Source organism: Topomyia yanbarensis, chromosome 3 (assembly GCF_030247195.1).
Source record: "Topomyia yanbarensis strain Yona2022 chromosome 3, ASM3024719v1, whole genome shotgun sequence".
Taxonomy (NCBI): Eukaryota; Metazoa; Arthropoda; class Insecta; order Diptera; family Culicidae; genus Topomyia; species Topomyia yanbarensis.
This window is the reverse complement of record NC_080672.1, coordinates 349,488,466-349,503,271: the sequence shown is the minus strand read 5'-3', so window position 1 is coordinate 349,503,271 and position 14,806 is coordinate 349,488,466. Positions and strand designations below refer to the sequence as shown.

Here is a 14,806-nt window from a genome sequence, read left to right as displayed (position 1 = left end):
TATTCCGGAAGATGTCGATTCCAACAAACTTTTTGGATGGAATGATTTCCTACACGCAATGTAAGGATTATTATTTAGAATTGGTTTTCTATCAAGACATAATATAAGTAGTGCTAATGCTCACGCACCTTATTATAAAAACTTTGTTGTGTATTAAAGGAAGTTTCTCGTGAAAGCAGCTTTTTAAATAGGTAAAGATTGTGTAAAGACTTCGAATCTCTCGGTAGGATAGTTCAATCCCACCTTGGTATTTTCTGCATATCCTCCACTGATTACGATGCAGTTGTTGACTCCTAAAATACTACTAATTTTGCACGATAAAAGGACAGAGATACAACTCAGGCTCTAAGTTAGAGTCGAATTCCGATGAGACGACGTCGAAACGAAAATTCCATAACCTATTTAGAGGGTGTTAGGATCAAAAATTGGTCAACTTCAACTTGATTTTTTTTTCATCGTTGGCAAAATTGTTGAATGTGGCCAAGAATGTGGCCAAATAAAGGAAGACTGGATCGGGGAGGAAATTGAAACCGGGAGGCCACAAAAACGACGAAAAGAGTAGTCAGCTGTTTCAAGTGGAACCCCGTACTGTCGCAGTTAAGAAGAGAGTGTCATCTACAACAGTGCATCCAGCTAAAAAACGAATCGAATTGTCAACTTACAAGAAGGTGATGACTCGAAATCGTGAAGCTGTCTATGAAGATGCTGACGAACTTTGATTGCGTGGTACAGAATGACAAAACCTACGTCAAGGCAAATTTTAAATTGCTTCTTAAACAAGATTGTTATACATCGACTGGAAGAGGAAAGGTGGAGATTTTCCAACATACTAAATTGTCATATTCGAATAGAATTATCTCGTGTGTTCCTGTGGCTAGAAGAGTGATATTATCATCACAACCGGACCATCAATTAAGATATTTATGTAAAGGAGTACCTGGAAAAACATCTGTTGCCTTTCCTCAAGCAACACAATCGTTACATTCTGTATTGGCCGGCTCTGGTATCTTGCCATTACGGAACAACATCCAGGTTGTGCACAGGGATATGAACTCTCCCGAAACACCAGAACTCCGCCTAATAGAAAAAATATTGATCAAACGTCAAGCGGCAAGTCAAGAAAACGTGAGACACTTTTTAACAAGATGCAGTTCAAGGCAATCTGGCGTTCTTTGGCGAGGAAAGTGGCCAAGGAGACTATGTATTGACTAACATTGATGGAAGGAGTTAAACGAGAAACCCGGCAATTCGCATTCGCTAAAAAGCAATTTTTTTTCTTTATTCTGTATGAATTGAGCTTGCAAAACAAACATGATTTGATTTTTTAATAAGAAGTTTGACCGATTTACACACAGTCTTGTTTGACCAAAGTAAGGGTGACAGAACTCCGCCTTGATGGCATCCCATGTTTGTTTTCATAATCGGAATGATCTGTAAGGTGACTTGTGCAATCCTGTAAGATGCCCTGTTAAGTTGAACAATGAGATGCACTGTCGACAGCTCCTTATATGTCAAGAATGCCTGCAAGTGTGGTTTCTTTTGTTTCGATAGAATTTTCCAGTTTTCCAACCAACATCTACAATGCCTACATTGTTGATTTGTTGCTTTGCTATGCGAATTGAAATTCGCTAGCTAAAATAGTGAGACAATGTACTGCTCACTCCTATCTCATGCTTCGAGCTGAGCCGAAGTCTTAGACTAGTGTCGATTGCGTGCTTTCAGCTTTCTGCAGTAGTAGCTGAATAAGAGGGTACCAATGAACACGAGCAACATAAATCATACTGTTATTTTGTTTAGTTCAATCCAAGGTGCGACGCGAACTCTGCCGAGGGATGAATGTCAGCGAGGCTGCTCAATATTCCGAATCCCAGAAATACGTCAAAATTGGATTGGGATTCGTAGCCTTTCCTGCCTTCGGGTTGGTTGGAAGCCCTCATATACCCTATCTTCAAGAAGGGCCACATAACGCATAACGATTCTCAATGCCGCCTACAAGGTACCGCTTGTGTTCTGTTTAGCAGACTGCGCCCGTTGGCTGAATCCTTTGTCGGCGAATACCAAAACGGTTTTCAAGACGATCAACAACGGACCCGTCTATAAATTCCGGAAATACGACTTGTGGAATCACCGTCTGTTTGAGAGTTTCAAGGCGTCGTCAACTCCTACTAGTTTATAACGTTAGATAGATTGAAGCAGGGTGATGGATTCTCAAATTTATTGGTCAATGGACTGTCGAGCGCTCGGTGTATTTGAGAGGAGAATTACGGTCAACACTCGGCGGCACAATAGAAAACGAGGAATATCACAAACACATGTACCACGAACTGTACCAAGTATACAAAAATGTTGACAATGGATAACTGATAAAATAGCGTTCAAGGAGACAAAAGAGTGGCGGCCCAAAATCGAGTAATCTAGAAATCTAAAATACGATGATGATAATGTCTCAAGAAACGTTTTAAAGATCTACAGCTGACCATGAAAAAAGGTGAGAGATTCGAGTTCAATGTCTAATGTTCTATCAATAAAATGTATTGTTTTTAGAAAATAAAGCGTATGTTGATTTTGAAGTATTCATTGTTTTTTTTATGAACCTTCACTTCACTCACAAGAAACCGTTTCCGCCCTGTAGTATTAGATTTCTTGTAGCATTATTAGCAGTATTCCATCCATCACCGGTGATAAGGAACTCGCCTATTTGAATTTGGTATCAGAAAATATAGCACGGACTATTTCATGAGCTCCTGTTCCAGTAACATATGAGCCAGTTCCTACTTCAATTTGATTCTATTCTTGGATATTATTAAGATAATTAATCTATTGGAGTCAGACCTACAATCGAGCCAAGTGAACAACAGACCTCTCGATTTAGTGTACATTGTCAAGAGAAGAAAGAAAACATAGGATTATTCTTGTCATAACGAAAACTTACACGAAAAAGCTGTACTTCGACCCAACACCGCGGTCGTTGGCTTTAAATTGTGTTCAGTACTACCGAGTTTTTGTGAAGTGGGATACCTTCTAAAGGTGAAAATAGAGATTAGGCTTACGAAAGTCGCGAACCTTCAGTATCATCATTTTCGCAATGTAGTATCAATATCATTCAACATGTTAGCCCAAGTTTCATTTTGCAGAACAACTTAAAACACGTGGTCGAAGTGACAACGTTGGAATTAAGATTCCCGTGTAGGGTAGACGAACCCTTATTCATCTAATTAGTAAGCTTGTTACACTATCTCGTTGACAACTCGGCCAACTGTCATCGGATTGCGCTGAAATCGGTTTCGACACCTTTCCTTGTTCCTAAGAAGTAATACAATGAACAATCTGGCCTGGGAAATGTAAAATATTATCGTTTGAGCGATGTAAAAAGTCGAGTACAACGCACTCTTATTCATTCTACCATTTAAGCTAAAGCGTTGAACAGAGATTGCAGACACCGCTCTAACTAATGCACGCATTGGGTGGAAGAATAGAGAGGTTAAGATGAATTAGGGAACTGTTACCCTATATAGATCTATCACCCGAGCAAATTCTACCGGACCATGGTGATGGTGTTTTCAAGATTTCATTTAAAACACCATGTAGTGGGGTTGAAATTGGACCACGACCGTGGATGTATTATGGGCTTTTCATTAGCTCGGGCAACTGGTACGTCTTCTAAGGGCAATTGCAAAATGCATGTCGCAATAAAGGGAAGTAGAATCCGTTACTCTTGATACTTGGAGAAACTCCTCCCCGGGTACACCTGAAAGCGTTTTTGTAGTGAGGATGCGGGTCGAAAGACCTGTTCCCTCTTACTTGACACAAATTTCACGGAACTACAATTTATCAAACTACGCTATGCAGTTGGCAAACCCCTACGTGCAAGTACTGTACTCAGATAACACATCATGGACAAGCTTGCGCGGAAGATGCAGAGGAGAATGCATCTTAACCGATCGCCAACTCATCTACGGTAAACCAGCCCAAAACAACGTTATCAATACCAATGACTGAGTCACAAACGGTGGCCAAATTTGCGGCATCTGTTCAGACTATAATGCCAACTGCAAAGGAAGTATGCAGCACCCTAAATTCAGCAAGGAAGGTAATGACAATGACGACGCGTTTACAATAGTCAACCGTGAGTGCAAGAAGCAGGTAAGAATATCTGAGCGGGCACCTAGACAGCTTCAACGACGATGACCTGGACGTGATTAGAAGAGAGAGTTAACGACGAATGTTTCGCCCCCACGAAAGGATGTCTCGGCTCGCAATAAAAAGTTGCGCGCACGAGATCCAACGGGTAAATAATATATGATTGAATTTTTATTTTCTACATATTGTAAACATATAAATAATCCACAGCTCCGTCAAGCTACCGCTATGAGTCGTGTCAAATAAGGGAATTAAAAAATACACATAAATTTGGCTGAAATATGTGTCTTAGAACTGTGTTTGAAATCCGGATCAATAAGACCCGCTAACACCGTATTCGTAACTTTTTTATACAGCCCTTCAGAAATTTCCGAAAATTTTGAATTCTCTTGAGAATCGTGAAAGAGAAAAAAGCCAAGAAACTCTAAGCTTCTAGGTGTAAAACTCAAATAGTTATCGCAGTTTATTTTCGAACATTTAGACCACAACACCAAAGAAATGACATTTTCCAAACGTTGTGGGTTAAAGCGACACCCTGAAGATAAGGACGACATCTTTTTCAATTTTCTTCTGTCTCCTTTTTTAATTAAAAATGTGTTGTATGTGTGATATGCGTGATAAAGTGTAATTATGTGTATATGAGTATGTGTGATGCAAATATATGCTTTCTGTAATTTCGTTGCACAACAAGAGGAAAAGTATTCGAATGCGTAGTTTTATGAATAAATAATGTTTATCGCTTGATTTAAATCATACCATGAACATTTTCAAGTTGCTTCATTGCCACGTTTAAAGCAATTCGTACCAGCAGTTTTGCAACCATTGCTACTTGCTACTAAGACTCATTTACTTAGGAGTGACGTACGCTTCGTTTTATTATTATTTTTGGTATTCTGTTAAGCAACGATCCAACGGTCGATGAAAATTGAATATATTTTCTTCGTTTCGTTTTATAATGTATCAATGAAGCAAGCTCAAATTCATTTTTAATTTTTATGTGCCGGCCTATGATAATACTGACAAGAAATAAGTAAAATCAAAGAAAATAATGTGTGATAAAAACTGACGATTTTCAAAACTTTGTGCTTAAATCTACTACTAAAAATAACATCCAAGTACGCATAAGCTTTGATTTCGTATGTTTTGTTTCTTTTGTTATTTTGTTCAAAATTTAATGAAGCTATAAGACAACAATATGCTTTAAGATGCTAAAAATAATCATACTAATAATATTCTGTCATAATTGGATGATTCAACAAATGATTTTCGGGAGATGTTCTGGGGTTTCAGGCTTACCACCAGCTCCCCTAAAGAATAGTTTCTTGTTTGAGTAAATCATATTATGATTGTATTAGATGCATTCATGTTTAGATACTCCTTGTTTATACAACTTTGAACTGAAAGTTTAACGTAGATTGCATTATACTTGAAATAGCAGTCTAATTTTCCCCTCACGAAAACTACAACGCCATCTGCAAATCCAAGTACATCCTATCCCATTTCAGTTAATGATCTTAATAGCTCATATACAAATAATGACTATAGTAAGGGTGACAGAACTCCGTCTCGAGGGCATCCCTTGGTTGTTTTGATAGCCGGGACTTATATTTATTTCACGGTTTATAAGCATTGAGTTGGTCTAGTTTAGATGTAAATATGAAACCCATGTTTTCTCATAGCATTCCACATTGACCAACGATTTTGATTGTTGAAAGCGCATTTTATGTCGAGAAAGACTGTAAGTTAGTTTTTTTTCATATCGATGGAATTCTCAAGTCTTCTTCATTTGGACCTAGGCCGTCGTGGACTGGGTGCTATGAGCCTTCCGCAGTAGTAGCTGAAGGAGAGAGTGCCAATGCCAACCCATTTTGTAAATTTTTTGCGCCCACTGGTTGAGATATTACAATGTTTGACGAGATCTCCAGTTCTACTTTGGCTTCAAACCATGCTATTTCGTTCAGTAGTTGAGAGCAGTATGTACTTCAATTTTAATTTGTGGAATTTCTGTAGATTTTTGTTTGGGTTTTCCCAAATTGTATTGGCTTGTGGTCTGATAGATAGGTTTGCTCAGACGCACGCCAATTATAATGTTCTCAGAATGTTTTCTACTGAACTTTGTTTGATTCAGCACATCCCTCAGTATTGTGTTTATGGATGTGAATTTGTTGCTAACTATAATCATTCTTATGGCAAATGGCTAGAACTTAAAATAATGAATAGCGTTATTCGTTTGTTGAAACTAACATATATACCAGAATAATCTCACTTCTTTATACACTTATTGCAGCAACATATTTTGTTAAAATCTTAGAGATGTACACTTTATTCGCAGGATAGTGCAAAGTAGACTTAATCTCAATTTTTTCTAAACCAAAATGAATATCTTCCAATTAATTTCTTCTGATAGCAGCTGGAATGGACCGTTTAAACGAAAAAAAATAGCCAAAGCTTTTGGGGCACTCACCTGCGGATCTGTCCGGCGCTTGGCGTTGTAGTCGGCGTACCGGTTGGACTAGTGGGCGGTGACGTGGCGGCAGTCGGCGTCGTTGTTTGTACGTTCGTTGTGACGGCACCGGTGGTAGTACTGCCGGTACTACCCAGCACCAGGTTGCTGGTAGCTTTCCTGAAAAGGAAGCAAGGCATTGCGATGGTTGAGTGATACGCAAAACAGGGAAAAATAGACTAACCGCAACGGCCGGATAGAGATTATAGGTTTTTAAACAATACTAATTCATTTTATTTGGGGAATATAAAAATCAACATTCAATCAAATGGAAAAGCAGTTTTGTAACAATGATTTGTAGGATTCAATATTACAGAGTTAGAGAGTATTACTGTTGCATTAGGCAGTTGAATAGCGTAAAAGGCATATATGTATACAAGAAAGAATGTTCGAGGTTACCTTAGCGTCCGGTGATCCTTAAGCGAGGCTGACCTTTGTACGAGATAGTTGCTGACGGCGGTTTTTGCGTTCGTGTTCGGCAGTATGGGACATGAATTGGCCTGTATTCGTGCCCGCAGTTCGACGTACTTTTGATAGAACCTGCCGTTACCGGGTCCCCGGTGAAGATCCATGCCGCAATGATTGTCGTTTGGCGTTTGACAGTGTGTTGTGGTGTAGGAAGTGTCGGTAGTAGTAATAGTAGTAGTAGAGCATAATAATTGGTGTGTAAATAACAATCATTCCATGAGTGGGTGTTACGATGTGTAATCGGTTGATTATTTTGGTTTACATTGGTTGGTGATTAAAATAACAATCCGTTAATATAATGGAATTATAATGAGGGCAGATGAAATACACACATACATCCAAACGTGATTATATATTTAACAGAAAAAAAAACTGCCAAAAAGTAAACAAAGGATGATAGCGTAAAGGGTAAAACAGAATGCTCCGTCACTGACGTCAAAGAGCCGTTCAAAAATATGCCAGAGCATAGAAACTTTTCAAATTAGATCCGACGGAGCATTCTTTTTGTCTCTTTATGATGGGTTTTCGATAAAAAAATTCATTAAACTTTCGTCTGTACAATATCTAAGATTCTAGGACTCAAGCTGTAAAAGTTGGCGATCTTGAAAAATCTAAAAAGTATTTCTATTGATTGCCTCGAATATTAAATCGATTCGGCCACAGTATGGTGCATTGGTCGCGAGACATACACATATTGAATATTTTTAAGACTATTTCGAGTATCGAACATTACGATAAAGAAATGATTCTGATTTTTTCCGGTTTAGTTGCACAACATTTGGGTCAATGATTACTTCCCGAAACGTCATAGTCGGGGTTATTTTTCCAAGTGTAAGCGATCATCCTTCATTTACTAAATATGATTTTTTGATAACACAACAATAAGCAAAAAACCTTATATAAACACTCAATAAACCAAACCGTACACTCAGCCTAATAAAACACACAAACTTACTTTTCATCGCTCTCGAAACTTTGCGTCCGTCGCAGTATCACATCGGGCTCAGTTGGTTGATTCTCTTTCTCAGGAACTTCTGCAACAAAATAGATAAACAGATTAGCGTTTGAGTGGAGAGTGGCTTGCTAGGAAACAAAAAACTTGTAGCCAAAATGTAGATGACTGCCACGGGGAATGCGAGTATGTGAATAAACAGATTGGCGGGCGCGCTGCAATCCTGCGATGTATGAAGTATTGCTATGATAAACTATGACACGATCGAATGAAATGCGTACGACTAATTTACAAGATGACGAATCGCGGCGAATGGAGACTAAAACTAAAACGGAAACAAATAATAAAAATTGAAGAGCCATTACGATTTCGGTACGAATCGGGAGCATCCCCGTTCTGGAGCTTCTGCGCGTATTCCTGCTGTTGCTGAACACGATCGGCGGTCGGAATCGGTGTTGAGACGGCCCGTGGACGGCGCCAGGGCACCGGTGGTGGAACGGCACTCTGCTGTTGCTCGCGTAGCTTCGGAACGATGAGCTGTTCCGCTCTCGGTACCAACGTACTCGGTCGGGAAATGGTCGTCGGAATGGATAGGGGAATTTCTTCTGTGCCACCGAGAAAATTTGGAAAACGAGATCAATTATTGCATCAGATGGGCGTGGCATACGAGGCAGAGGAAAACACGCAGAAGTCACTCAAGCGCAGAAACTCCACAAACCAATCAAAATCACTCGGCGTAAGTCGTGCTGCTTCGTAAACGGTTCAAATTCTAATCAAAACTAGCCGACGTCACCAATCGTTTGACAATCGCAATACATTGTTGGTAAAAACCTAATTAGAAATGTGCATTGAAACCATTCTTTTGCATAGATAAGGGGACCTTTCACGCTAGTCTGAGTGCTGGAATATTGTAAGGTTTATGAATAATGATTCTGGATTCTGTTTTGATGGGGGTGCTGCTGTTGAACACTGAAGATGGACCTTATTTGGAAGATTATTCGCGAACAGTGAACAAACTAAAACAAGGGAAGTCAGAATAAAGAATATTGAACGTTACGAAAGATTTAGGTAAAGATTTGTCTCTGTTAAATTGTTGTCTGCTAATAGTGCACAGTGAAGTATTACAACCTATATGTATACACAGTTTCCAATCACTCTGGCTTCCCCGTTCGGAACAACATCATGTTCAGAATATTAATCTGAGATGTGCCAATTTTCGTCTAAAACAGGTCAAATTTTGTTTTACAGAATAGATAACATGCATGTAAAAATAAACAAACATAAATCAGAAAATTGTTTTCGAGAATACACAGTCTTGCAAATTTACCCAATATAAAATAATAAATCATTCATAAATAATACTTTCGCCAGGAACTTCTTCAACAGATTTTGGACCAGCTTAGCGCACAACTTTCACAGGTTCAATTTATCCGTAACGTTAATTCTCTTAGTGCTTCTTAGAGGTTAAATGCGGCTTTTCAAAAGTAGTTATTCTTATGAAAAAAAATACGGGGAATCGATTGAAGATAGCAAGAATGACTGCACGAAACGTGTATGCCCCTGTTCATCCTAATTCTTCACATAATGTATGCGTGAAGTTACAACCTTACCCATCATTTCAGAAAGAGGCTAAAGGCGGCGCACTAAAGAAGTTTTTCTTATGTATAACTGTTCAGGGATTCGATTAAACATACTTGGAATGACCGCACGAAACGTGTTTACCTGTTTTACCCCAATTATTTCCTTTATATAAGTGTTTAATTATACTTACCCCACATTTAAGAAAGTGGCTGATAAAAAGTAATTTATGTCAAATAGTACAGGGTATCAATTGAAGATAACTAGAATGTCTACAAGAAACATGTGTACCCGTTTTGCCCTAAGTTCCGCTCATTATTCAAGTGAAAAGTTAAACCAGGCGGTACTTCTCGGAAAGAGGCTGAATGCAGCTGATGAAAAGTAGTGATCCTTATGTTCCAAAAAATCGCGCTCAGCCTGTTTCCGAAGTTTAGTCAGGTGCAACTGAAAACACGAGATATGAAAAGAAGTAGGGTAAAACGGGTTCACACGTTTCGTACGGTCATTGTAACTGTCTGTAATCAATTTCTCTGCTTTCCATAAATAGGATATCATAAATAGGATGTTCATGTCACGCTCAGCCTTTTTCTTAAAAAATTAACTTATAATTTGAGCTCTGAAAACTGGAGTAAAACGGGGTTTCGTGCCGTATTGAGTTGAAATCTCGTTTCTATCTGGACGTCAACAGCAAGGTAGCGACTGTACAAGATATGAACAGTACTTTCCATTATGTACGGGAAGCAAGATATATGGTTTGGATCCAAGTATCCGAACCGTGTGCCCGGATCCAAGTACTTGTCTAGATCTAAACACCAAGTCTGGGCCTTGCTTATGTCCGGATCTGGTAAGGGGAAAGGTGATGGGAAAGAACCGAGAACTGATCCGCATTCGTGAACTGGTCTGGATACGTAATTTGTTCGAGAACCCGAGTTCTGCAACCAAACCGGAATCAGATATCTGGACCCCAAGGTGAAAGTTCGATGCAAAGCAAAGTATCGATTTTTTAAATTATTATGCAATCCGGATGTCCGGCTGGTTTATACTTGTATTTCGGCAAAAACTAGCCAGAATTCCAGCAGAAATCGACCACCATTCCGGCTGGTTTAGCTCGGTGCGAAACTTGGATGTTATGGTGGCGACCCTTTCCGGTCAGCAATCTTCCCATGAACATCGACAAACTTTGCACCTGTGTACAAAATTTCGTGCACGCGTTCAACCTCAAACATGCTTTGCCTTTGTGTTTGCCTCGAATACTGAACCCAAGCGAATGATGTGCAAACTTAGGTTGGGTACACAAGAAAGGCACACACAAAATAGAATGAGTTCACACTAGTAATGTGAGTGAGAGAAAGACAAAACTAGTTTCAAGAACCTGTGTGTACGAACACCGCATACATACATTGGGTTCGGTTGTGCAGACGTGTTTGGTACGCATTAGCGCGTGCAAGATTGCACACGAAATGTGGGTTTATGATAAGCACAGAACTAGAGCGAACATGGCGTTCGATGTTCATTTGGGAAAACTGCCGGTCCGTATACTCTCATCTGAAACATAAAACTGGGGCGCCATCCAGCGCTAATCGAGATTTCGCGCCCTAAATTTTGTCTACAGTTTGCCAACGAACGTAATCAGCTTGACTCCGTCCCCAACACTTATCTGTTTGCCACGAAACTTGACTGTGGTGGCGGTAACCGTTTCCGGCCACGTAAAGCTAAGGAGGGTATATGTCTTCCCGAAACTGTTCGATATACTGCGCACTAGAGTGACAGGAAAATGACCCCTATCGGCCCACCCCTGAGTCGATTCCTAGTCCCACCAGGTGTACTTGTTCCAAATTTGAAGCGAATTGGACAAGTATAGCTACCGGACCAACGTGCCTGAAGTTTGTATGAGATTTTTCGACAATTTACATGGAAAAAACCCACTAACTCGCATTTTTGCCGCTAGATGGCACTGGATGCATCGTATTATCACTGTAAGTGAAAATAAGAAAGATAATTCAATTGTCTACAACTTTGTCGAAGACTGCTAGTCAATCCGGCTTTGTTAGTTGTTAAACTTTTAACGAAGTGATGTCTGAGTCAGTTTTCTATGGGGCCTAGCAGTGCATGGTTGTGTAAAACATTTTTGTGAAATAACCGTTAGATTTAGCTCAATGGTATGTTCCGAAGAGTTGTAGTAAATAATACGAGTCATGTTTTGGATAGAAAATTTTAGTTCCACATTGTACTGCATAGAGGACGCCAGCACTAACTTTTCAACAGAAAGAGATAGGTTAGGTGTCTTCTACAAAGTTGTAGAGCAGACATTTTTCAATAATTCTTCCGAACATTCCGATATTCTAGCTCTCTTCTATGAAAAGTTAGTGTTGGCGCCCACTATGCGGTCACAGGTGGAACTAAAAAATTTCAACCATAACATGACTCGTATTATTTACTACAATTCTTCTGAACATACTAATGAGCTAAATCCCATACAAACTTCAGGAGCGTTGGTCCGGTAGCTAGACTTGTCCGATTTGCTTAAAATTTGGTGCAAGTACTCCTGGTGGCACTAGTAATCGAATCAGGGGTGGGCCGATTGAGTTTTCAAAATTTCGTTATTTTTCTGGGCAGTCTACTGCGCACCCTGAATTTCGTCGCTGCTTCAGATGTCGAGCATGATGTTATTGTTCTGACCAAAACATGGCTAAATGATCAAATCAACTCGCTCCAATTATTTGGATCAAGGTATTCGTTATACTGTAACGATCGCAATCCCAATAGTGCAGAGAAAAACGTGTTGGTGGTGTGCTAATTCCCTCTCTAACCGACTCTCACCGAAATGTAACATGACATTCTCAATCTCGGTAAATTTTCATGGTCACGATACTAATATTTGTGTGAGTGTAGTGTATATTCCCCCGATTCCGCAAATGATGTAGAAGTTATCCAGAAGCACATAGACTCCGCAACTGACATAACAACTTCCATTGAACCCAACACGGCACATCTACTGTTTGGTGATTATAACAAACCTTGACTTCTTTGGAAGAGTACCCCTCCGGATATGCATTCCCAGATCCTCTTCGATGTTGTTTGTGGACAACAACGTTTTTAAACAGTTAAAACTTTTGATTGAGGCTAAACAAGTAATAGCTGCTCACAAAAACAAGTAAGGCTAATAAATGTGACTATTGCCTTTCATTTGAGCACTAACAGTATCCAGGATCAGCTCTAGAACTGAAATTATTGCAATTTGATTTGATTCCGATGGAGTAGTGCTGCCAGGGACAGTGTACGTTGACGACGGAAAATGAATTTTTCATATATCTTCAATATGGTGCAATATTATTGAAAACTGATAAAACTTATCAATTTATACTGTCTTTGGCTACGTTTTGCACGCAATTGGACTATTGTAAATATTCTTGGAGAATTTTATTGAACATTGAAAAGTAAAAATTGAGCAGCTTCTAGCGCTGCAAGGGAAGCACCTATCTTTATAAAAAAGGCTTTTCGTATTTCTTGATTCCACCGTTTTCAAGGAAAAATAGTTTTGAAAACCTACATGCACTAGAAAAACTAGTAAATCACAATTGTGGGGACGGGCACACCGTAGTTGGTAAATCGATTGCCTTGTACGCAACTCACCTGGGTTCAATTCCCAACCCCGCACATAGGGTCATCAATGATTCGGCCCTAACGTTCTATCCTTCATACATCGTGGATAAGGCATCAAGACAGCTTGGGTTCATCTTCCGAATAGCGAAAAACTTTAGGGATATAAACTTCGAATCACTTAAACATTGGTCACAACTGAGCAATATTTTTAGGTAAAAGTTATCTTTTTGTGGGAACACTTCACCTATGTTAAAACAATTAAAACGTCGTTTTAGCATAGGATGAAATTTATTTATCTCGCATTATTAAGTTTCCCCGAGGGAAAAAATACACCCCAAGTACTGGTGATAGGTAAACGAAACTACATTGTGCCAAATAGTTTAGGTGAATGTTTTGGCATTTAAAGTAGAGTGACAAGAAAAAATTGGCCCCTATCAATTTCTAGTCCCGCAAGGAGTTTTTGCTACAAATTTGAAGATAATCGTACAAGTCTAGCTACCGGATCAACGTGCCTGAAGTTTGTATGGGATTTTTCGACAATTCATGTGGAGAAAACCTACTAACTCGCATTTTCATCGCTAGATGGCACTGTATGCATTATCACTGTAAGTGAAAATAAGAAAGATAATTTAATTGTCTACAACTTTGTCGAAGACTGCTAGTCAACCCGGCTTTCTTGAAAGAAGTTACTAAACTGTTAACGTAGTGATGTCTGAGCCAGTTTTGCATAAGGCCTAGCAGTGCAGTGCAGTCAGTACTCGATTCTCGTTCAGAAGAATTATAGTAGATAATACGAGTCATGTTTTGGTTAGAAAATATCAGTTCCACCTGATACCGCATACAGGGTGCTAGCACTAACTTTTCAACGGGGAGAGATATAAATTGGATGTCTTCTACAAAGTTGTAGAACAGGCATTTTGCAGTAATTCTTTCGAACATCTCGGTATTATATCTCTATTCTATGAAAAGTTAATGCTGGCGCCCTAATAAAACGTAACTCGTATTATGTACTACAATTCTTCTGAACATACTATTCAGCTAAATCTAACCATTATTTCACAAAAAATGCTTCGGCCCTATGCAAAACTGACTCACACATCACTTCGCTAAATGTTTAATAACTTTTTTCAACAAAGCCGGATTGACTAGCAGTCTTCGACAAAGTTGTAGACAATTAAATTATTTTTCTTATTTTCACTTACAGTGATAGTACAATGCATACAGTGTCACCTAGTGGCGAAAATGCGAGCTACTCGGTTTTCTCCATGTAAATTGTCCAAAAATCTTATACAAATTTCAGGCACGTTGGCCCGGTAGCTAGACTTGTCCGATTTGCTTCGAATTCGGAGCAAGTACTCCTGGTAGGACTAGGAAACAACTCAGAGGTGGACCAATTAAGTTTTCAAAAAATCTTTAGAAAAATAGGCAGTCTAATGTAAAGCCATATAAAGAATATATCACCGTCATTTCTCTTCAGGAATCAGAATATATTGGCTTAAATGGCACGTTCCCTGTATGTAGTCGTAATCGACGTAATTCAATGGAATAATCATTTGCTACAT

General features: G+C 39.2%; 1 protein-coding gene across 13 annotated transcripts in view; it reads right to left on the bottom strand.

Annotated features, from left to right (window-relative positions):
- The window catches only part of LOC131690789 (protein phosphatase 1 regulatory subunit 12A), a 247,265-nt gene that overhangs the window by 96,177 nt on the left and 136,282 nt on the right, over window positions 1-14,806 (bottom strand). For 8 of the 13 annotated variants that reach the window (XM_058976803.1, XM_058976800.1, XM_058976799.1 and 5 more), the window contains 4 exons: window positions 8,429-8,668; window positions 8,067-8,145; window positions 7,043-7,183; window positions 6,605-6,763 (listed from right to left, as the gene is read on the bottom strand). In XM_058976803.1, the coding sequence (XP_058832786.1) occupies window positions 6,605-6,763; window positions 7,043-7,183; window positions 8,067-8,145; window positions 8,429-8,668 (619 nt within the window). The remainder of the gene's footprint in view (window positions 1-6,604; window positions 6,764-7,042; window positions 7,184-8,066; window positions 8,146-8,428; window positions 8,669-14,806) is intronic. The other 5 variants (XM_058976806.1, XM_058976811.1, XM_058976808.1 and 2 more) reach the window with 3 other exon arrangements.